This window comes from Rhodamnia argentea, chromosome 1 (assembly GCF_020921035.1).
Source record: "Rhodamnia argentea isolate NSW1041297 chromosome 1, ASM2092103v1, whole genome shotgun sequence".
Taxonomy (NCBI): domain Eukaryota; kingdom Viridiplantae; phylum Streptophyta; class Magnoliopsida; order Myrtales; family Myrtaceae; genus Rhodamnia; species Rhodamnia argentea.
In genome coordinates, this window is record NC_063150.1 from 31,657,130 (window position 1) to 31,681,633 (window position 24,504).

The 24,504-nt window shown below is 38.4% G+C and overlaps 3 protein-coding genes across 4 annotated transcripts; 2 read left to right on the forward strand and 1 right to left on the reverse strand.

Moving 5' to 3' along the window:
* Window positions 1–1,135: 1,135 nt before the first annotated feature.
* Window positions 1,136–3,177, forward strand: LOC125315097. The gene is made up of 3 exons (XM_048279146.1): window positions 1,136–1,292; window positions 1,996–2,053; window positions 2,890–3,177. Exons 1-3 carry the CDS (start codon window positions 1,227–1,229, stop codon window positions 3,111–3,113), a joined length of 348 nt encoding a protein of 115 aa, XP_048135103.1. The 5' UTR covers window positions 1,136–1,226; the 3' UTR covers window positions 3,114–3,177.
* Window positions 3,178–7,131: 3,954 nt separating this feature from the next.
* On the reverse strand, window positions 7,132–7,911 carry LOC115743909 (nuclear transcription factor Y subunit B-4-like). The gene has a single exon (XM_030678905.2). The coding sequence runs from the start codon at window positions 7,849–7,851 to the stop codon at window positions 7,357–7,359; it is 495 nt and encodes a 164-aa protein (XP_030534765.1). The 5' UTR covers window positions 7,852–7,911; the 3' UTR covers window positions 7,132–7,356.
* A 10,920-nt stretch (window positions 7,912–18,831) lies between these two features.
* On the forward strand, window positions 18,832–23,895 carry LOC115743837 (PWWP domain-containing protein 1). 2 transcript variants are annotated; one of them, XM_048276428.1, is made up of 3 exons: window positions 18,832–20,313; window positions 21,263–21,388; window positions 21,467–23,895. In XM_048276428.1, the coding sequence occupies exons 1-3, from the start codon at window positions 19,077–19,079 to the stop codon at window positions 23,482–23,484; spliced, it is 3,381 nt and encodes a 1,126-aa protein (XP_048132385.1). In that variant the 5' UTR covers window positions 18,832–19,076; the 3' UTR covers window positions 23,485–23,895. The 2 variants fall into 2 exon arrangements, with proteins under 2 accessions (XP_048132385.1, XP_030534679.1); XM_030678819.2 differs by having other exon boundaries at window positions 21,263–23,895.
* The last annotated feature ends 609 nt before the right edge of the window (window positions 23,896–24,504 follow it).

Below are 24,504 nucleotides of genomic sequence, written 5' to 3' on the forward strand. Positions count from 1 at the left end.
AAAACCCCAGACCGGTACATCGGTGATAAGTTTACCCCAAAATATTTATTTGACTATCAAAAATCCCAAACCGATACACCTATAACAATCTACCCCAAACCGATACGTTTGTGATAAATTTACTTTTCGTTAGTTTTTTATTAAATTTTACCATCAAATTATTAAAATGGATGACACGTGGCAATTAACATGTGTATAAATTTGAGGTTTTTACAATCTATTTATCACGGATATATTAGTTTGGGATTTTTGTATTATTAATCTCATTTAAAGGGAATTGACGAAGTATAATTTTGTCACATGTATATCAGTTTGAGGTTTTTGATGGTCAAAAAATTTAGTTTGAGGTAAATTTGTTATAGATGTATTAGTTTGAGGTTTTCTGTGATAAAAAATATAATTTGGGGTAAATTTATCGCAAATGTATCGGCTTGAGGTTTTTTGTGGTAAAAAAAGTAATTTGTGGTAAATTTGTTACATATGTACCGGTTTGAAGTTTTTTGTGGTATTAACCCTTTTGTTATTTCATTTACTGTGAATATTTTAGTACTAATCATATTCACCTCAAATGGGCAGAATTGGTTTACCACTACTTACACATGCACGTAACTCGTTCTCCATAAACTTTAAGTGGTTTTGGTAAAAGCTAATTATTTTTGGTAAACATAAATTGTTTTTAATCAAAGCAAGGCGTTCCGGTAAATACAATTTGTTCTTAGCAAATAAAGTAGTTGCTCATAAATATAAGATGTTTGCAGTAAAAATAACTTGTTCTCGGTAAAAAAAATTTCTTTTATTTTTGTTAATAAAAAATATAGCATTATAAATGACAACTCTATTTATTGAGTTTTTATTTTTATCTGTTTTATCTCAAACTCTACTCTTTTTTATTTTTACTATGTATCTTTACAGAGTGCCGGAGTCGAATCCCGCACTTATAATACTAGCATTCACATCTCCATTCTTTATTACCAGGGCCGCATGCCTATCGGCAAAATAAGGTGTTTTTTTTTGGTAAAAAAAAATTTACCCCATACTCATGCATACGGTTAATTTTAGAAATCGTCCCTTCAATTGAGAAAATAAATCTCGAAAAAGTAAGGTTAATTTTGCTCGTGTGATAATTTTACTCCAGCGAATGCAGAGGATTCCAGAAAAATGGAGACCAGCTTCAATAAAAACCAAAGCTGGCAGTTTTTGGCAGTAGGAGTTACTTGAACTCATCAATGGCCAGCTTCGTCTCCATTGGCTTCTTTTCGACGCCGCTCTCTGCTCCGAGAAATTCAACCCAGGTGATGATGACTTTTCAATTCTCTGTTCTAGCAAGATAGTATTTCTTTTTACCTTTAGAAGGACAAATTTTTTTTTTTTGGGGCTTCGAAAATGGTTGCTTCGGGTTCAAAGGCTTTTCGCTATACGATGTTTTTCAGCCATTGATGTGATGATTGAGGGGTCGAATCTTGTTTGGCTTTTCGTTGATGGTACTTTTGATGTGGTCGCTAAAGGGTGAAATGCTGCGGCAAAGAAGGAGGGGCGTTTTAGGAGTGTTTCTTTGCGCCATTCTATCGAACAGCTTGTCTGCAAGGAAAACTGAGAGATAGAAAAGGTTGTTGCAATTCAGCTGAGTAATTCAACATTGCAAATGAAACCTATGCGGTGGTTGTTGGCAGGATTAGTAGTGATACCCACTTGTGCCGTTCCTCTGTTTGGCTAATGATATGCTTGCCCTAACAAAAAAGCCTCAAAAGCCATCGTTAAGCTTTATTCACTCTTGCTTTATGCTGTTGTTGGTGAATTTGACTGACGCTTACCTCCCCTTTCTGAAATGAGCTTCTTTCTCATGTATGTCGACGTAAGGAAAACAACATATTTATCTTGAAGGGATTGCGCATGGTTTTCTGCCTGAGGATTGAATGTTGCTTAGCTGGTTACATTCTTATTTAGTTGCAAAACTTAAGGTTTCCTGCTAATTTTTTGTCTGATAATTTTCTATAGGAGATGTGCTGCAGATCAAATATGGGGAGACTTTCAAGTCATGCTACTTTTCCAAAAGGTTCTCTTTGCGATTCTTATGCTGTAATTGTAATGGGATTACTCCTTGACAACATTTTGAAACATTGGCTCTATAACAAAAGCATGTGGAGACTGTCGGTGTCACAGATTGGTCTGTACTTTAGGGAATGTAAGTATGAATGGCTTCTGCAGTTTGGTTGGTTGTGCTGAGTTGGGTTGAGACTGACAACAGATGACCATTAATAGAGCACCCTCTTATCGATCGACTAGGTTATCAGAAGCACAGTCAATATTATTGAGGGGACAGAGTACAGCTCTTGTTTCTTGAGGTGTCAACTGGGGTGGGCAGCACCAGGCCAAAGCTATTCACTGAAACTGGATTAGTTCTAACTAGTTCTCCCCGTGTGTAAATGATCTATGTCTTGAACTTTGCCCATGAAGTACCTATTGAAAAGTTGGGGCTACTTAGATTACTTGGTTAGTTCCCTATTTCAATCATCCTGTATCCTGAGTAGTCACTAGCCAGACCACCATCTGGCTGGTGTTATGGGTGGCACAAGGTGATCAACGCCACAATTGAAGTTTCAAACTCTGAGCTTCTGCATCTGAAGGATCTTCTTGGCATAACACTGAAGTTATAAAAACTGCATTTGTTAATGGGAAAAAGGGATGGTTCACTCGGATGGATGTCCATTTGATGATTAATTGATAAACAAATGTGCTTGGTCTACCCTATGGTCCTAGCTCTTATCCTGATATGGTAGTTGGAGCTTAGCATGCTAGACTTTGGTGCTAAATTGACGAGACATTCCCTTTATTGTGCTAATAGATTTCCTCTTATGCGGTTACCTGATAATGCTGTGAATAACCCTGCAGCACCAAAGCTTCTAGCGTCTTGGCGCTCATCGAGAGGCACGTCCTCTGTGAATCAATGGCATAGAGATCATTCAGCTATACCATCAAGAAATCTTGTTGACGCCATTTCCTGTGGCTTTGGTGTTGATTCTTGTACCGATAGGGTGATAGCTGGTTTTTGGGTGGGTCCAGATATTGACGATGGTTGGGGATTTGTGGAAGCCTTTATCAATCAAACATTGTGATAGTGGTTTGATTATGGTTCTCTTCATTTTTCATCGTTCCATTATTCAACGATTATGTTGATAACTCCATAGGGTGCTTCAATATACTGCTTTAGCCCCAGGTTGATAAGGTCCTCTAGTGATTAAATGAGTATGTGCGGTACAAATCTGCTGAAAATAGTAAGACTTATTTTGCGACATGGCTTATGTAATGTAAACGCTTTGTTTTACCCAAGAGACAAAACATATTAAATGTTCTAATCATCAGGTTAACAGGTGGTCGTAACCCCATGTTTAAGCAATATACAGACTGTTCACAAGAGTTATTTGTGAATGCTGTGCTACAAGATAGTGATGCTTTTTCCGAGGGAAAGCTGTACTCTCCACATTTCCATCCCCATTTTGTTCAAGTAAAATGGCTTAGCCTCATGAGAATACATTGAGAAAAGGTTGACTTTTGTAATTTGAAAGTCAGAATGTCTTGGGGGTCTACATTCTTCGGTTCTTCTATTTAAAAAGACCGAATTCTTTTCCTTTTCAAAAAGCAATATTCCATTTAAGAGCTTTGCAGAAAATAGCATATGTCATTTGGTGGAGGGTGAAAATGACGTGCCCCATTTTTCTTCCGGGTGAAAGGCACATGCTCATGTCACAGGCCCAAAGATTGCTTGCTGGTTCGCCCCGATATCGTAGAGAGAGAAAGTGTTAAGCTTTTGGAGAGAGTACTTTGTATTATTCATGATACAAATGATGGGAGGACATCTATATTTATATTGGAGGGCCTCTCATTACAATTGTCGATCATATATTGATTTAATGGCTTAAAACACATCTCCCTATCTAACAACTACCGACATTAAAGACGAGAATTTTAGAATGTGACAATTACCGAACCGCCTGCCATAAGAATACTCTAGAATACTCAAGAAAACCCTAGAGGTCGAGGCACTTCAAGCCTTGTGGCTCACCCGGGTTATGCGGTCGATCGACCAGCTCACGGAACCCTTAGTCCATGACACTCAGATCTGTCTTCATGCGGCAATCAAATTTTCAAGAGGCATTTACCTTGCTTATTAACCATTCTGATGAATAATGAAAGTGAACCGCCCTTTGAATATAATTAGTTTATGATGCATTTGTTTTGCAAAAAATGAGTGATTTATAAAATATTTTTGAAAAATAATTGCTTATATCGTTTACAAAATAAATGAATGAAAAAGGATTTCATCACATACAAAAATAGTTAGGCATAGATTGTTATGAATGATGGAAACATTTTCAATTTTCTAGCTGATATAAGAAAGCATTTTTAAGAAAATATTTTCCAAATCACTCATTTTCCATGAAACGAACGCACCCTTAGTAATGTGCACTTCGGTATTTATGATATAGCAGAAGATAAAAATATAGTTGCTTCAACACAAGAACTTGGTCATTTACAATTAAATTAATGGAAAGTTTATCTCTAAGCAAAATGAAAAAAAAAATTAAAACCAATTAATCTTTATAGGGCAAGTATCATATACACTTCTTCCACAAGTGAGAGAGAGAGAGAGAGAGAGAGAGAGAGAGAGAGAGAGAGAGAGAGAGAGAGATGCTCATCTTAACATCTCGCTAAGCGGATACGACTAGCTACCAAGTAACACTACGAACACTACTTAAAATTCCAAAGCCCACTGTAGGATAATTCTGCAACGAAATTGCATCAAAATTTGATCTATTCTTCGAGCAAAATACTAATAAGCCTTCTTAAAATTTCAGTGGGATGTATATGGTGTTTTTTCGCTTCATTATCTTAAAGGGAGAAGAAATTGAGATACTTCCTTATTAACCCAGCATAGCTCGCTAGATGAAACAGCTAGAGATGCATCCAAAGTAGTTTTTGTTATCCATGACGGTTCCATATGGCTGGCAACTTAGTGAGGATTGAAAGCTGAAAATAAATCAAGTCAAATTCCTCTCAGAAACTAGATTACACATGTGGTCAATTGCTTCTTTACTCCATTAATAATGTATTTATCTTCTGCCAAAGCAGTCTCTAAAACACTATCTGCTGATAAATAACATATAAAGAACACGAACATTGTGCGTTCCACTTGATATCCTTCACGAAATAGTGTGTCGATGCTTATGCAAGTTACTCAATGTGAAATTATCCATACATGTTTGCTTTGCATTTCCATATCATCTACTGGCATATGACATTGTATATCTGCCGATAACAACCTGCACATTCATTTTTATGATTAATCTTAGCTGAGTATGGACTTAGGATGGCTACACAATCTCAGAAAAAATGTCACTGGTGAAGCTGTGAAGTGTGACGATAGCTCGAAGAGGAACCATTTGCATCTGTTGAAATGTGCTTCAAGCTACAGTGGTATTTGCGATTGCCACTAACATGATGACGGGAAGGAGCTTCCCTTTTTCCCAGAAAAAAAAATGAACGCGCCAAAAATGTGGTGGAACTTGTTACTTTAACAGATTTTAGGTTAAATCACTTTCCAAGTGCCGCACATGGCAACCTCGTCAAACAAAATTTTATGTTCAATCAGTTGCGCAAAGCTCGATGCCGGAATTCTATGGTCGGTGCTTGTAGAAACAGTATTGTGCAAAATCGTTCTATCAAATAGAGAAAGATAATCGTACATGACAACTTGGCTGTTTCCACAATTTTGGTGGATCTCAGCTTTGTATGCCATAGACTCATCTGGTACAAATGTACATTCAGTAATAGGATAATTAATCTATGCACACTTCAGTTTCTCTTACCCTCAGGTTAATCAAGAATTAATGGTGTACGCCAATTGCGACATTCCTTTGAATTGAGCGCATTTCAGAGCTACTTTTCACTGTTCTTGTTGGTAGGAATAAGTGGTCCCAGACTATAAAGCTTATGGAAACCTAGGTTATATATTGAAACCCTAACTCTGACAGAAGTTCTCCAATACAACTATATTATCAGAGTGTTTTTAGCCGTCTCTTTAAGTAAAGAGGTCCTTGACAATCTCTCCTTTTTTTTTTCCCTGGTCAGACTTCAGAATCCCATTTGCACATAGTAAACTAAGAGCATGCCTCAGATTTGATTGGATTTTCACGGTAATTCATGGTATGTAAAGCCACAAAAGATTTGTGGTCCCTTGTCCTAGGTTTGAGGAAAACCCTAAGCCTAACACATCAATGTATGCATTCTTTAGCATTTTTTAACTGTTTCTTATTTGGCAGTCAGATTTAGTTGGCAAATCTTCAAATAGCATTTTCATACCAAGTGAAGAAGGGGTATGGACCAGATAAAAGGACAAAGAAAGAACTGAAGGGGGGTTGGAGCTTTCACTGCATCATCCTTTTAATTTGAGGGGTTGATACTGTGTCGGTTCCACAAGGTAATTTGGATTTGATAGAGTATAAAAGCACAAGATCCATGAGCTATCTGATGAATCTTGGTACTATGTTTTCCTGTCGCTAGGATTGATGAGCTATATATACTTAGGGATATGGAAATTTTGTACATGTTTCAACTGTATAAGATCAAAAATCGATAGTAGAAATTAACAAGACCGATGGGATCATAGGAATAACATGACTTATTTAACGGAAGATGAAAGCAGGTGGATAGATGGTAAATTACATGAAAACAGTTGAGCAAATATGTCGAAACCAGGCAAACTTAATCTTTATTAGAAGTAAGAGAAATTAGGCGACTTTTATACGTCGGATTCACTCATAAGGTGCAAAACTATCTAATAACCCAGTATGCTTGTCAGTAAAACCAATCTTGGCAATATATTCTTTCGGAGCCTAATAATGCGAGAAATTAGAAAAAACTGTAATTACGAAAGCTGAATTTTCAATCAGGAGAAATGCTGAGCCAAGCAAGCTATTTTGGAGACGAGAAGGAAATGGAGGGAGAGAAACTTTATTAATCACCATACCATCTGATATATCTCAAGTGCAAACCGAAGGCTGAAAAACAAGCAACAGCCTATTCTTCTCTTATACACATTTCCTGGAGGAGAGATGAGAGAGAGAGAGAGAGAGAGAGCCAGCAGTTTAAGAAGCAAGGGATACAAGCTGGTTTATTACCCTGGGAACACACCAAGTTCAGACAGTATGTAACATAAACAGCTGATCATTTACATGCGATTACACAACGCTCTTCTCAATTCCTTCTCGATCCACTTCATTGCGTCGTCGCCCGTTTAAAGACATGAGATGTGAGATCTTACCCACATGATGCTTTTTTCCTGAATGAAACGTTGATTGATCAAAATGGAGAGGTCTCGTTCCTGTCAATGATTCTGAACTCTAACGGGGCAGGATGCCTGTGACGAGTTGAAGTAATACCCTTTCCTCTTGGACTATCCGTGAGGCACAATCCTTCATCATCGTCACCTTCTTCTTTGTCTTCATGGTCATGCTGACCAGTAACATCTCTGGCTTTACTAGTTTGCTGCTTATGATTGGCTCTCTCACTTTCGTGTTCCCTGTACTTGTGCAAATACCTGACAATTGCCTCAGCATAGTCGTCAAACCCTAGAGAACTCAGAGCCCAACAGATGTCGTCCCCATTCACGGTCTTGCGGTTCTCCTTGTGACACTTGTCGGACGCCTCACCTGTCACAAAGCTCACGAACTCACTGGCACACTCTTGGATGGTTTGTTTGGCTTCCTTGGAGATCTTTGCACTTGGTGGAAGGATTAGCTTCATGATCCGACCCACGTTTGCGATTGGAAGCAACCTCTCTTGCTCATCAACCATCTCTCTCTCTCTCTCTCTCTCTCTGCCAAAAGTAATAGAGAAATGAATGATCAATCTCGCAAAGTGTAGATCTCGTTGCTCTTTCTTAAACAGGAAAACCCCACTTATGTATAGTCATACGTCCGAGTTCGTACATATGTATCTGCGCATATACACGCGTTAATTCATGTGCATCACGTGAATGGCACGTGTGAGGTGACCTTATTTGGATGTGCCACATTCATGATGGACGACACCGATAGCATTGGGAGCAGTGCAGGATCCTACTATTGTTTTGACTGAGAATTTAGGATGTGAAAGTAAACTACTCGTTTATGTTTATTATTAATTTATCGAACACACTTGGCCATACTATAACTAGTCGGAGGCTTTAACTACGAGTTTTTCCAAGCATGTCATCGTATCAAGTTCATCCTCCATAACGTCTAGGATCATTCATTGCTGCAATTTGAAAGCTTTTTCTCTTGGGGGCTCAATATGCGTTTAAGTGGCTTTAGCTTTCGATTGTAGTTCTTTGATTATGACTTCACTTGCGTGGACATTATGAGTTTTAAATCTCTTACTTCTATGTGTTATCTATCTATTTGTAAGTTAACAAAACTATAGGATAGAAATATGCTCATTTAAGGTTATATTCGCATATTTCTATATTTGGGCCCACTTGAAATCGAGAAATATGTATAACAAAAAATTGAGAAAAGCAACTCGCTTCTACTGAAGTTTACATATTAGACTTAACCCTCCCAATAAATATGATTTAAGTACATTTTTTTTTCTATCCTATCTCTAACTATCATCTATCTAACTTTTGCTCTGCCTCTTTGCAGAGCACGAGAATAGAACCCTGCACTTATAATACTAGCGTCCCTCCCTCCCTTTACAAATCCTTTTACCAGCAGAACCGCATGCCTACTAGTATTTAAGCACATTATGAAGTGACTCTATGATCAATGATGAGATAATCCACTGGACAAGAATCAAATCATGCCCTTTCTTTTAAACAAAAATTCATGTCCTTTACATGCAACATGGCACAACTTTTGAAGCAATGTCCTTTGCTCCAAGCCGGATCCGTGTTGAAATGAAAAGGTAATTAAAGAGGTTATAGAGCAAATTCTTTTGTATCATAGGAAACCAAACAAGAAATTAATTAATTTGAGACTCATTCTCGCGTCAAATCTCTGATACGAGAGAGGATGTCCTTTTCTTGATGAAAATGACAACAAGAAAAATAAAAATGTGACACTGTGCAAACACAAACAAGTGGTCTCCAGAGCCCGCACCCCAAACCCAATTACTTCTTTTGTTTTCTCTTTTGCTAGTATGGTTAGCATCCTACATAGATAATGCTCATAATAGACCATCATTAAGTTAATAAACTATTACTCATGCCCCTTATCATTTGAACTAGCTTGTGGCCAATATTTGTGCACGTAATGGAAGCAAATTAAACAATAATTACTCAACAGGAACTAGTTGTAGATGTGTTAGGGTTGCATCACCTCATAAACTTTGGGTTTTACAAAAGCTTTTGTCACTTAGTAGGGCAACAAAGAATCTACTTTGAGTTAATTATGATAAGAGTTTGGTCACTTGCCAATGGATTAGAGCCATATACTAAGAAAAGCCCTTGTCGTGCACAAATGGAATTCGGCTACATAGGATTCGATGTCGGCTTGACCTTTGATTGTAGCATCCATTGAGAAAAGCAGAAAGAACGCTGCAATAACGAGTACAATTCATTGAATGGCCAAACCAGAGAATAAGATACTCGTTTGATTGTGATTTAATTGAACAAATTAACAAGCCGCCGGTTAGGGAATTGATTATGTTCTTTGAACTGCAGCTTATGTGACGACCCTTTCTTGATGCGACAACTTTATACTAATTAAGGAGTTATTATATGGTAAAGAAGTGTGCTAACTTAAAAGCTAGTCCACACTCCTGCCCTTTTCAATTAGCTTTTTGAATTAGGTTCTATTAACGTACATAGGCCCATTCTTCAGTTAGAAAGAATGTTTCCACTAACTAAAGATGTCCCTGCAACTTTTGCAATGCATCAACTCATGTTTTGTTGTGAATGAGGCCAATGAGAGCGAAGAAGTCTCTTGTTTATTTTTTCCCGTTTTTGGGTTTGACCATTTAGAAGCTTCACGAGTTCTATCTATGCATTTTTGCTTGCTTCATTCTTCCTTTTTTGAAGAGTATGTGTTTATGGCAAAGGGTTGATTTGTTCACCTACTATGCGATTATAAATAGTGAAATATTACTAAATCATGGAAATAGCATCACATACTTTCAGACTATAACTAGTTTATAAACTATAGTCACTAAGAACTTTTAGGGTTTAGTAAGTGATGCATAAATCTAACTCTTCCTTTATATATCTAGTTACATCAAACTATGATAATCATATAAACCTCTTTTTATGGAGATGTCTCACTTATTTAACAAACAAATTAGAAACATCATTTAGTAAAGTAAATTTAGTTAAATGTCTTGCTATTAGTAAAGTGCTTTTTTTTTTTCTTCAAATAAGTTGGTTCTGCGGTTACTATTAGCCTCAATATATACATCCACCAATCAGTTGTTACATCGACGGACTCTTTCATTGTTCCAAATTGTGCGTAAGGGAAATTGTTGTAAAGCAACAAATATTTGAGATATGTAGAAGGCAATAAGTGAAAACATAGTCAGTAGTAGGGCTGTCAACATGGGTCAAAGATCTATATTTTAACCTACATTAATGAAAGTGTATCAAATATGAGTCATATTAGAATTAAGATATAGGTTATATATGGGTTTAAAAAAGAAAAGCCCAAATAATACGGGTTTCATTTGGGTCTTTTACAAACCCATTTTGACCCATTTTAGGCCCGTAGCCTGTAGCTTCCAAGCACCCACTTGTAAATGGGCCTCAACTCAAGTATATTAGTTTAATTTAAAAAAATTTTAAAGATCAATTACACGAAAGTGTTTTAACAATTTCATTTTTCTTTACAAATTATAATACATAGATATTTCATAATTTAGTTAAATAAATAAGTATTTAAGTATATGAGTTGGGTCAAATATGGGTCGCTAGATTTGTACTGCATGAAAATGGGTTAAAACGATGATTTAATATGGGTTGGACCATATTCGACCCGACCCACTCCTTTAACATCTCTAATCAGTATATTGTTACAAAACACGGTGGATAGACTAGATCATCACAAGAAAAAAAAAATGAAGGTTTATGCTATCTTGTGTTGTAAAGTGCGATCTTGTGTTATTTTATTTTCTTCTACTTGGACTCAAAAAGCCCTTTGAAGAGTCACATTAATGCATTGATCACAACAGTTTTGTGTTAGATAGAGCAAAATTGCTTTTGATTACAGAAGAAAACCGTAACTCGGACTTGTATTCTTACTTGGCATATGGCGATTGAGTGCTTGAAGATTGGAAAAAAAGAAGGGCCTATGGTGGAGCTTCCATCTCTTAACCGACTCTAACATTGAAAGTCCAGCTTGCATTGAAGATAAAATTGTATTTAAGTTGAAATTTGCTTTTTTAACCAATGAAGACCTGACTCAAAGTAAAATGAATAATGCTATCCACACTTTTTGACAAGTTGAAGTCGATAACAAGAGCAAAAGTTCAACTTTGCTTTTGCATATTGAAGTCAACAATTATCAAGCGGTGGTGGAAATGTTTCTATGTGGATACACTAGCTATTTTGTCTATGGAGAGGCTTAAAAAGAGTTGAACTTAGAGAGAATAAGCTTGTAGAGTTAAGCTTGTAAGAGAGGTGTGTTCTCCATGTAAGCCTACGCAAATGTCATTTTGAAGATTATTTTCTTTCCTTCGTGTGTTTGTGTGTTCTTCTCACCAAAACCTTCAAAGTATCTAAATTCTTTTGATTCGAACAATTGGTATCAGAGCTAGCAATATCATCCAACATTTGTATTCGATTACAACTTCTAAAGTTGAACAGAAGAAATTTCAATAATTGGTCCGTCCAAATGAAGGTTCTTTTCAAGTCATAAGATTTGTGGAACCTAGTGGAGAATATCTACACCGAAGTGACTAATGTTGAAGCAGCTCGATACTTTGAAAAAATGAAGAGAAAGATTCATCGATGGAGTCCCGAAAGAAAGATCAAAAAGTACTATATGCGATCTTTTAAGCCATGAAAGATACGATGTTTGAAAAAAAAAGCGGGCATGGAGACCGTGAAAGTAGTGTGTGATATATTGCAAAAATCCTATAAAAGCAATGATTGTGTGGGATGAGTGCGGGTTCAAACACTTTGAAGAGATTTTGAGTCTTTACACATGAATGACTCTGAATCGATCTCATCGTGCTTTGATTATGTGCAGACTATTAACCAATTGATGGGTATGGTGAAGAACTTCAAAGTACGGCTTCACAAATAATTATCTATTAAAATAATTAAAATTGTCCATGTTGGAACCGATCGTGCTACGTAGAATTGCTGGCATCCAAGTCAGCTGTTTTTGGCCGAAATTGTCAAATGTACTCAATTGGTAAAACATGAAAATGTTTAGGGCTCAACCGACAAAATTAAAAAGTTTATGACTAAATTAGCAAAAGTGTAATAGGTTTATGACTTTTTGGATAATTTTCCCTTCTTGTAGCATATGACAATTGAGTGTAAGAAGATTGGTTAAAAAAGAAGGGGGTGGAGCTCCCATCTCTCAACAGACTCTAACATTGAGGAAAAGAGTCCAACTTGTATTGAAGATAAAGTAGTATCCAAGTTGGAATTTGCTTTTTTAACTAATGAAGAGTTGAGTCAAAGTAAGCCATATGAAATGGATAACGCTGGTTACAATTTTGACAAGTTGAACTCATCAACGCGAGTGGAAGTTCAACTTTGCTTTTGCATATTGAAGTAAACAATTTTAAAGTGGCAATGGAAAGCGGTGGAAATGCTTATAGATATATGTGGATACACTAGTTCCTTTGTGCGTGGAGAGCCTTAGAAGCATAGAAAGAGAGTTGAGTTTTGACTCTTGAGAGAAAAAACTTGTATAGTCATGCTTGTAAGAGAGGTGTGTTCTCCGTCTAAGTCTATGCAAATGGTATTTTGAATATTATTCTCTTACATTTGTGTATTTGGGCCTAATTCCATTAAAAACCCCCAACTATGAGTTATGTCCCAATTCTACCTCAAACTAATTTTTGTCTCATAAAAAATCTCAAACTTTCATTTCATACCCAAATCTGCCCTCCATTATCTTTTCCGTCCGGTTATACCGTTAGAATTTGACCAATCAGTTCCACATCATTTTAATATTCCAATTTTTTTTTAAAAATTTCTCCCTTCTTCTTCGTCTTCTCCATTCACTTATACCATGACAAACCACCATCAACCTAGCCATGAGATTATTTAACCTTGATTGATGGCCTTCGGAATGCTACGTCTGGGGTTGTTACAGAGGGTACCGTCGGCAGTCCCGTAGCCACGATAGCTCTTGCAAAAGTGGCAAGACTAAGAGCATTGGAATTGTAGTATCAGAACTTGGTTCTAGTGGAATCACAGTGAGGGCATTTTAGCCGTTCTTGCTCTGGGAATTGAAAACTTGTCGTGGGTTGAAACAGTGATGATGGTCTTGATGCATTTTCTTGCTCACTTTTTTAGCGAGACTTACCAAAAAGCAGTTCAAGTTCTAAAATTTTTGAGGATTGAAAATGGTCAAAATCAAGGTTTTGAGGCCAAATTGATTTGATTGTGAAGTAGATCTGTGAGTTAGAGCTCAAAGGGCATGTGCAAAACTGAATCTTGGTTCCATTTGGTTCAGGTTAAGAATAGAGATTACCTCAAATGTGAGGTCTTGGTCCTCAATATCAAGTAGCAATCTCCATTAATGGAGGTCGGCCATAGAGCACAGAGCGAGGGAGAAGAGCATGGGCTCGTTTTGTCATTGTCCGGGCTCGAAATGGATCTACAAAGCTTCGAGAATTACTGATCAAAGGTAATGACGCTAAAAATGCTTCCTTGAAACTTCAAAAACTGGAATCGGAAATAGGGGTGTCGGCTGAGATTGCTAGATATGATTCTAGCAATTGCCCACAATTGCGGAGGGGTTTTCGGAGGTCGTGGTGCGGCGTCAAAGGACTAGGTGGCGATGGGTGAGCACAGTGAACTCTGGTCGAGTGAGTTTCTGCGAAAAAGACAATGAACAATGTTTTTCACACAGGCCGTCCATGGCGACACTAAAAGGAAGAAGGATAAAAAGAAAAGAAATTCAATTAAACCGACGTGTGAAAAATGACATAGATGACAGGTGGATGACACCTCAGATTCTAATGGCATAATTGGATGGAATAATAACGGAGGGCGGATTTGGATATGAAGTGAAAGTAGGTGGTTTTTTACGAGACAAAAAATAGTTTGGAGTAGAGTTGGGACATAAACTAAAGTTCGGGGTTTCTAATGGAATTAGGCCGTGTATTTGTCTGTTCTTCTCATCAAAATTCAAAAAATTTATGTATCTTTTTAGTTCCAACGATCGGTCGCTACTTTTTTGAAAATGAGAGATAACATCCGAGATCGGGACTTGGTTATACTTTATTTCTTAGCATTACGTACCCTTGCATAAACCAAAGCCGCCCCCAGTTCATTTGCTGATTTGAAAAAGCCTCTGCCTTTATCTCTTTGTAGACGTTATTTCGTGAATATTTCCAAAAACTAGGTGAACTCATCACGGGTTAGGGTTTCCCTAATGATGTGTCTATGTTTTTCCAACTTGTTGGAGAAAGCACAACTCATTTCACATGAATGAATTGGAAGAAAGTCTTCCAATTGAAGAAATCAATGCTAAAGAGAATTTTAAGAATGGGCACCAATCCTTAAGAAAATATCACCAAATTGGAAGAAAGTCTTCCGAAGGATTAGTCCGACAACATCGTACATACTCACGTGCAAAAGTAAACATCTCGATATGATCTTGCTTCAGTTTCTTTATTACCCGCACTTTAATGTCTGTTGCTTAACTCTTTTTTCTAATGATTTGAATAAGGCTAGTAGGACAGCAGGTGGAGGACACCACTCGCTTTCCTACTTAGAAGCGGTAACCCTGGATTTAATTATGGGAACCATCTCAGCATGTGTATGAACATATATCATGCTTAGATTTCATCACCTAGTTCATCATCCCGGTCTATTAGTGGTCCTTAACCTGCGATTAAAACCGGTCACGTGTCCATTGCAGTCCGAGACACACTCCACGCGCACATAACGACATATACAACGTATGGTAACATCAAGTTCAGTCACTGAAAAATAACATTCAGTCACTGAAAAATAGCTTTACGCATGGAGTATTAAAATGGGTAAATGGCACTAATTGTCCATGAATTTTGGCTCAGAGTGCAATGTGATCCATAAACTTTAAATTTGTTCAATATAGTCCATAAACTTTAGTCCAATATGTAATATCATCTCTAAAAATTTTAATTTATTCAATATGGTGCCTAGACTTTTGGTATATATTCAATTTAGTCCATGTATTGTATGAGCATGTTCAATATTGTCATTCCATTCATTCAAATTTAGGGACAATATTGAACATCTTCATATAGTTTAAGGATTAAATTAAACATGTACCAAAAGTCCATGAATAATATTGAATAAATTAAAAGGTTAGAGACGACATTGCATATCGGGCTAAATTTCAGAAATCAAATTAAATAAATTTAAAATTTATAGATCACATTACATATTGAATTAAAGTCCATAAATCTTTTGTTTCAATATCCCTTCTTGAATAGCATCACCATGTGAATGCATGGTTACCCTATACGCGTTCCAATTCCAAGACCCTATTCTTGGCATATATGAAGTTTTGAACTACACGTAGCTTCACAAAATATTGCGCAGGTTGTTTAAATTTGGTAACATCCTTCATATATTTTAAGTTTTTTTGGATTCCAAGGTGGGAAAATGGAAACAATTAGGTTTTTTAGGGGAAAATTATCTAAAATCCTGAATCTATTACATTTTTATCAATTTTGTTATAAACATTTTAATTTTGCCAATTAAGTCTATCCAGTTAATTTTGATCGAAAATCACCAGTGTAGACGCCGGCCGTCCTATGTGGCATGCTGACATGAATAATTTATTTAATAATATTTTAATTTTTTAAAAAAATTATTAAATTTCTTTTCTTTGTTTTTTTCATAATCGTGGATGGCAACCTCACCGGCCACAGTTATAAAAAATAAAAATAAATAAAAAATTAAAATTATTATTAAAAATTATCTTCATCAGTCCTAGCATGCCATGTAGGATAACCGGCATTCACGTCAATGATTTCCGATCGAAATTGGCCGGATGGACTCAATTGACAACGTAATTCAATTGAAAAAATTAAAAAATTTAGAGCTAAATTGGCAAAAATATAATAGGTTTAGGACTTTTTGCACAATTTTTTTCAGATTTTTGGGAATTTGTTGTGCGCAAAATGTAGGGTTTTGCCCTTACCAAAAAAAAAATGTAGGGTTTTGACATCATAACGTGCAAGCATGAAGCTAATTAGGCTCATAGCCATGCAAGAGTGCATGAAAACGACTATACTTTCTTTTTTCAGTTTTTAATTTAATTTAAATAAGATTTCAAAAAATAAAATAATTGGAAATGCCACGTAGGATATGGAAATTAATTTAAAAATGTCACGTTAGCATTTTTTGTTAGACAAGTTGACTATGTTAACAGAATGACTCGATTGACTCAATTTGACAAATTTAGGACTTAATTGCACTTTTCGCTAGTTTTAAGATTTAATTGTACTTTCGTGACAAGTTTTAGGATTTCTAGTGAACATATTCTTTTTTAAAAATGCAGGTCCTGCCTCACCGGCAGGACCTGCATTTTTTTTTTCTAGTTTTGTTATTTTTTCAATTAATTTTTTACTTTTTTAAATTTTTAACTTTAATTTAAATAAAATCTCATCAAATATAACAATTAGAAATGTCACGCAAGATAAGGAAATTAAATTTAAAAATGCCACATCAGCATTTTTAGTTAGATAAGTTGATTGTGTTAACAGAAAGACTCGATTAAATCAATTTGACAAGTTTTAGACTTGCTTGTACTTTTTGCAAGTTTTAAGACTTAATTACATTTTTGTGACAAGTTTTAGGACTTCTAGTTGATATATCCCTTTAAAAGAAAAGTCAAAATCATGGGGTCAATTCTTGTTCGAGAGCAAAAAATTCTTATTCGAGCTCTTTGGAATGTTATTTTGGGGACGCAATCTAAAATTAGTGGATAACTTCATCGAGAAAATGTTTATAATCGATATTCCGTTTGTTTCCAAAATGCTACTCTAGAAATATGCAGACATGAAGAGGCAATGGGAAAAATCCAATCCTCCCTTCCATTTCAAGTTCGCCCCTTTGAACAACCTGGCCCTGTTCCAATGCTGGCAGAATCAGGATTCGAACGGGTTCTCCCTAACATTGGCCTTGAACCGGACGGTTTAAGCCGGTTCAATCCAATTTCCGGATTATGCCCCGAAAATTTAGGGTTCCTCCACAAAATTCGCTCACGGAGGGTGAGTCAGAGCCTAAGATGAGGCCGAAAGTCGTGGTCATTGGACAACATGTGAATATTTCCATACTATCCCTTGTAGGTCCCGAGTAACGAGGGAAGTTAGGTTAGCCAAACGGTAGTTGTCACCATCGGTTCAAGGACGCAAGATGCCCCTGCTTTTCTAGGATAAGAAGGGGAAGAGAAAATGTCCTGAGCCAATATTCGAGTACCATGCGCGCTACGATGGCGCTCTCCTCTATTCGAAACCAACGGCGCGTGGGAGTGCATGAAAGAGATAATGGGGAAGATTATGATTCTTTTGAGCAGAAGCCATCAATTGGCAGGCTCAAAGACCGAGCTCATAGCCGGCCCTAAATTTGCTACTCAAGATCTCATGACATATTTAAAACAATCATATGCTCGTAAACCATCTGACTGGGCTTGGGCCGAGCATGGAAGATTGGGCTTTTTAACGTTTTTACTTTGCCGCAAAACAATACTTTCCTCAAACATAAGCTGAGTAATAAGACGTTTTCACGTGTCTCACGTGATTTTTTTTTTTTTACTGATTTTTGTTTTTGTTTTTGTTTTTGTTTCGCAAGTTAAGAATTTCCCACGATATTGATAGTTTCCTAGGTATTTTTATAATCGTCCTTTCATCACCTCATGAATTTTGATACTCTGTAAATTTTTAGTTTTTTTTAATCAGAAAATTTTAGTTGAAATCCGCGCATTTATATGCTTTGAAATATAAGTATAAATTATAAACAAAAAAAAAGGTATACCCTAAATTGGCTTTAAAAAGAATTTTTGTTAGGCTCATTGTCCGTACGAATCAATTAGGGCCAGCTTGGTAATACTCCAAATTTTCTGATTCCTGTTCATTTGTTTCCGAGAAAAAAAAAAGCATAATCATGTTTGAAAATGTAAATTGGTTTTTCGTTCCCATAAACAAATTTTTATTTCTAGGAATAGAAACAAGAAGTAGAATTTTTTATTTTATTTCAGGAAACAAAATCAGAAACAATGTCATTTTAAAAAGAATTCATTGTCGATCGCCACCGCCAGCGGTCATATCGAACACATTTCTATTTTTTTTATTTCGAAAATAGTCATTTTGTGCGATTATTAAATACGTTTTTCTACTGAGAACGGAATAAAAAAATCAATTTTAATCCAAAATTATTTCCAAAAATAAAAATGTCACGAACGAGACCCCTCTGTTCACTCACCGATTGGTTGTCGACATCAGGAGAATTCGTTTGAAAAATAGTTATATCGGTGAAACGTGTGGGGATTTCTTCGTGGACGAAGTGATAATTCGTTAATAAGGGAATAGATAAGAAAAGAAAATGAACAAAAAAAGACAAAAAGGTCAGAAAAAGAAAATGAAACTGAAAAACTCGAAACCCACGTATATAACCAATCACTACACAGTCCCCTGCGGCATTTCTCTTCGTTTCGGGACACGCCTCACCTCGTTCTCTGTCTTTGCTGTCTCTCCGCCTCTCTGCGTTTCATCGTCTCGATTTCTGATTTCTCGCTCGTGTCGGTGCCTTCGTCGGAGAAATCAGCACCGGTCGCCTCCCACAAGCTCGCGGAAGGTACGGCTCTTCTCTGTTGGGAACCATCGGAGCTCCGTTTCGCCGTTAGAAATTGGTGTTAGACCTAGGAGCTGCTCAAATGATATCCGCCGCGAATGAGGGCGGTTTAGAGAGCAAATCAGATGGGTTGGAGGAGAATCGTGGGGAAGGTGGGGTTTCTGAGGATGCTCGTGAAGAGAAGGGCGTGGATTTGGGGGTTGTGGACTGTGGTGCAGTGGATTCGATGGGTGTCGATTCCGTAGCTTTAGGAGGCGAATTTAGGGCTTCGGGTAGTGGTGTAGATTCAGAAAGCGGGAGATCTGAAGAGGATGGAGTTAGGGTTTGCTCTTCAGCCAGTTGGGGGAGTGCTGGTGGGGCAGATGAGGAAATGGAACCTCGAGCTTTCGAGTTTAAAAGCGAGAAGTCCGGTGAGTATCGACTCTATGATGTGAAAGGTGAAATTAAAGTGGAAAATGACCCATCTGATGCCTATGATTGTCAAATTGGTTCCCAAGGTCGGCTGGAGGTTGATGGGGATGGCTTGGAGTCGAGAAACTCTAGTGGTACGGGTGAGAGGAAATCCTTGGACCGGCAGTATGATACTTTGTTGTCTGAGTTTGATGAATATGTAGCGAATGAGAAAAATAGTTCCATTGAAAGTGGCATGTCAAGGGCTTTGAGTTATGGATTTGAAGTGGGGGATATGGTGTGGGGCAAAGTAAAATCACATCCATGGTGGCCTGGACAAATCTTCAATGAAGCTTTTGCATCTTTTCCAGTGCGTCGCTCAAGGAGGGATGGTTATGTGCTGGTAGCTTTCTTCGGTGATAGTAGTTATGGGTGGTTCGACCCAGCAGAGCTTATACCTTTTGAGGAGAATTTCATCGAAAAATCAAGCCAGACGGCTTCAAGGACCTTTGTTAAGGCAGTTGAGGAGGCCATGGATGAGGCAAGTAGGAGAAGTGGTCTTGGTTTGGCTTGCAGGTGTAGAAATGCTTTTAGTTTTCGACCAACACATGTTCAAGGGTACTTTGCAGTCGATGTGCCTGATTATGAACAAGGAGGGCTGTATTCGGCTGCTCAGATAAGCAAAGCACGAAACAGTTTCCAGCCTTGGGAAACTCTTGCATTTATAGAACAGCTTGCATTAATGCCACGAAGCAGTGATGAGAATAGCCTTGAGTTTGTCAAGAATAAGGCTATTGTTTTTGCTTATCGCAAGGCAGTATTTGAGGAGTATGATGAGACCTACGCTCAGGCATTCGGGGTGCAGGCAGTGCGCCCTTCTCACGATCCAATTGATGCAACAGCTCAGCCAGTGAAAGAGCCACCTCGAGGTAGTTATCAGATAGTTTATTTTAAGCTTCAAATATTCTTCTGTGGCGGTTAGTAGTGCTTTTTCTCTGTTTTTCTGGGTATTATCTCGGCAGGTTGCATGACTTATGCTTATATAGGTTTACTTTCCATGAGTTGTTGAGTTATACAGTAGATAGTCTTGCCTATTCATGATTTAACTCTTAGATATTCGGCACACACGGTTAAGTAGTTTCAATTTCGCCACACTTTTCTTTCTGTTATCATGTATGGAGCTATCAAAGAAATTCCAAGCACATTCTTTAAAGAAAAGGGTTCTGAAAATGTCCTGCCTTTGCACGGTATTTCTCTTCAATGTTGGTCTTGCTTGGTACAGTCATGCAATACATTAATCAAGTGGATACTGATGTACATCTAACTGCTCTAAGGAAAAAGCAATAGTTCATTTTTGTGCAGCTTGGCTTCATAGCATTTTTCTTAGGTAAAGAAACAATCGACATAACATACCTTGCGCATATTCAACTTGCATGTTAAGAAACATACTGTCAACTTTTTGCCTCCTGGCTAATAGTTAACCCTGCTATTGCACTTTAAGTAGTTCATTTTTTCCTTTTATAAAATGCAATGGAATAGGGATAGCAAAGAAGATTCAAGCTTTGTGTAATGGAGCTAGTAAGATCAAATTTGTCTGGCTCCTTATAATTGATGTGGTGAACATGCTTGTCTTACTTTATGGTTCACTCAATAAACTCCTGATATATTTCTTTATGCAGTTTGAGTTTTTTTCCCTTTTTCGGCAGTCCATCTTGTTCTTATAGTAGCCTACACTTGCTAATTAGGTCCTTTCTTGTATTGTTACTGGACGTGGACGTGCCTTTCATAGTTCATCATCAAAGGCGTACTACTGGCTATGAGATATATTGGTTAATAGTTGGTATTTTCCTTCTGATCTCATGTGCTTGTTATCTTCAGCTCTTTTGAGTGGTCCACTGGTGATTGCGGAGGCTCTTGGCGGGAAAAGGATGTCCACGAAACCTATGAAAGTGAAGGATCCCTCCAAAAAAGATAAATATCTTTTCAAGCGTCGGGATGATTCTAGTACACAACAAACTAGCCCATTACAGGCCAATTCTTCGGTTCCTGCCACTTACCTTGACGGTTCATCTCTAGCTGCAGCGGGAGGTTATATCTTGCAGAAGAGAGCTCCATCTAGTCCTGCCAACTCCCAGATTCCGGTTAAACTTGAGCAAACTGAAGTAACTTCAGATGCAATTTCAAGTCAAGGTGTTCCTGGGAATTCAGTCCTGCATCAAGTTCCAGAAAGTAGCACTGCAATCAATATTCCAAGTCCCTCTGGTTTAGGTGGCCCCAATGCGATTGGGAAAGGGGATGATGCAAAAATCACCAATTCTCAAGATGGTTTCCAGCAAAAAGGCCAGGAACTTTATACAGTACAAGATAGTGGTTATGTTTCTCCTTTATCTGCTGATGTTGCTAGTTCTGATGGAGCTATGATGACGAAGAAGAAGAAGAAAGTTCTTAAACATCCTGCAGGGGAGCCAAGCTCACAGAATGTTGCTATGAGGGAGAAGAAAAAGAAGAAAAGGAAAGAAGTTGGCTCTGAGACAGATTCTGATCATCCCCGAAAGCGGCTGGTAGCTAGCAAAGTTGGAGTATCAGTGGCAAAAGCTGCTGGTAAACTAACTCGAGTTGATTCAGCCTCAAGAGAAGAATCTTATGCGGACAAACAGAAGAAAAGTGAAGCAAGCAGGACGCATCCCGATAACGTTGGGACGATGCCTACTTGGTCTGGAAATGCCGAGCTTGATTTGCGACAACTCTTGAATGGCTTGCAAGCCCTGGCTCTTGATCCTTTTTATGGCATTGAAAGGAGCAATCCTGCAGTTACAAAGCAGGCATTCCTTCGATTTCGATCACTTGTGTATCAGAAGAGCTTGGTTCTGGCTCCACCATCTGAGATTGATACCGTTGAAATTCGCCCTGCTAAATCTCCTGCTGGTGTTGGAGCTCCTGATCAGCCTACTGGTGAAAGTGGAAGAAAGTTATCATCTTCAAAATTAACAAAACCTCCTGGAAGATTCGATGACCCAACAAAAAGTGGCCGCAAACGTCCTCCATCTGACCGTCAAGAAGAAATTGAATCAAAGAGGTTGAAGAAAATCAACAATATCAAATCATTGGCTGCTGAAAAGAGGGCAATTCAGAAGACCCAAGATGCACCACGGGGAGAGGGAAGAGAAACTGTATCTGCAACCCCAAAACAAGCAAAACCATTTCCTGTCAAGAAAGTGGAGTCTCATCCGGCAAGAGCCTCAGACCCCACCATATTAGTCATGAAGTTTCCTCCTGGAACGTCACTACCCTCTGTCACCGAGCTCAAGGCAAGGTTTGCTCGATTTGGGCCATTAGATTACACAGGCATCCGTGTCTTCTGGAAGTCATCGACATGCCGGGTTGTCTTCCACCGCAAACTTGACGCAGAGGCAGCTTATAAGTATGCTGCTGGAAACAACAACTTATTTGGCAATGCTGGCGTGAGATATTCTCTTCGGAATGCAGAAGTTCCTCCATCCGAGGCTTCGGAGTCTGTAAAAGGCAGAGGCAGTGATTCTGTACATGATACTCCACGCCTTAAGGATCCTTCCACTGAAAGACCAGGACCAGCATCCACGGTGCAGCTCAAGTCGTGCTTGAAGAAATCATCTGGAGATGATGCTGGTGTAGGGCCCACCACAGGTAACGGAGGTCGGGCAGCAGCCCGTGTAAAATTTATGTTGGGTGGGGAAGAAACTAGTAGGCAAGAGCCAAAGATGATGGTTGATAATGCAAACAACTTCAACGACAAGAACAACAATGCTAGTTTTGCAGATGGTGGTGCATCATTATCTTCTTCTTCCTCTCTTGCAATGGTTTATAATAGTAAGAACTTTCAAAGAGCTGTCTCTTCCTCTCCTCTTCCGCCTCTTCTTCCCTTTCCTCCACTTGCAAAGCCACAACTGCCGAACAACAATGCATCACTGCCCACTGAAATAGCACCCTCTTCTAGAAGTGCACCCACTTTTAACGTCACCGTGGACATCTCACAGCAGATGATAAGCCTCTTGACTCGGTGCAATGATGTAGTGAACAACTTGTCGGGCTTGCTAGGTTATGTCCCCTACCATCCTCTTTGACGGGAAATAAGTGAAGCCCGACCGAAACGAGCGATTAATCCTTTTATGGACCGTGAGGATGGACAGTTTGATCTCCTATAGTCGCATGGAATTGCATGGAGGGCGATGCACCAATCAAAAAGCCCAATTGGCAGTGGACTTCTGGAAGGGATTCGATTTGTCCTTCGGGCTGAGGAGCCGCTGGAAAGGGGCCTCAACTGAAGCGGTTGAGCAAGTGACAGAGACCAAATGACGTCCGTCATGTGTAATCAATAGTGAAATCTTATTGCTCCTGCTTTCACATGTTTCTTTATTATTTGTATGAGACATTGTCTTGTGCCCGTAGCTTTTCTGCTTTAGCTTTGTACTGTGCTTGACATGGACACTTTTTGTATGGGCAACGTGACTTGGATAGTGGAGTGGGAAGGGTCATCCATGGCCGTTCTCAGAGCGGTTGGTGAGTGCCAAGAGCTTGTAAATACGAGTGAGGAGAGTAGGGATTAGGACGAGTTTTCGTTCGTGCTGAACAAATGAGGCCAGAGGGAAATGGTCGTGGTCTATTGGAGGGAAGTAACCATGTCTGAGGAAACATGACCATAGTATCACGTTCAACCTCGACTGTTAAGCTGAACGCTGTGTAACCTGTACCAAAATGCAGTCCCATTGATTTTAAAGCCGTTTGCTTTGGCAGTAATTGGCCAGAGAACCAAAAACAGACGAGGGACTGCCATAAGAGTGAAGGTTGGAACCCATGTAGTCCATTAGCCTTCCATCCGTACGGACATTATGGCACGTGGAGCTAGGTTAGATTGAGAAGGCGCATGCGTTGTCGCCGGTGATGCATTAGTTGGTTTTCAAAGACCAATGCGAAACGCGACGAATTTTGGAACAGATAAATCTACATCTGCATGACCGCATTTCCATTTGGGAATGAAGCCATCTTTTTAGGATAAATCACCTGTTGGTTATTTTGCCCCAAAGAAATTGAATGGAAGAAAAGCAGTTAAGTGAGCGCACGGGTCAAATAAAGTCGAGTCGGAT

Excerpts from the sequence above, each read along its gene's own strand:
- LOC125315097 (XM_048279146.1), top strand. The coding sequence starts at position 1,227 with ATGGCCAGCTTCGTCTCCATTGGCTTCTTTTCGACGCCGCTCTCTGCT. Across the intron at positions 1,293-1,995 it reads CTCCGAGAAATTCAACCCAG|GAGATGTGCTGCAGATCAAA; the intron begins GTGATGATGACT and ends AATTTTCTATAG. Across the intron at positions 2,054-2,889 it reads TCATGCTACTTTTCCAAAAG|CACCAAAGCTTCTAGCGTCT; the intron begins GTTCTCTTTGCG and ends ATAACCCTGCAG.
- LOC115743909 (XM_030678905.2), bottom strand. The coding sequence starts at position 7,851 with ATGGTTGATGAGCAAGAGAGGTTGCTTCCAATCGCAAACGTGGGTCGG.
- LOC115743837 (XM_030678819.2), top strand. The coding sequence starts at position 19,077 with ATGATATCCGCCGCGAATGAGGGCGGTTTAGAGAGCAAATCAGATGGG. Across the intron at positions 20,314-21,262 it reads AGTGAAAGAGCCACCTCGAG|CTCTTTTGAGTGGTCCACTG; the intron begins GTAGTTATCAGA and ends TGTTATCTTCAG.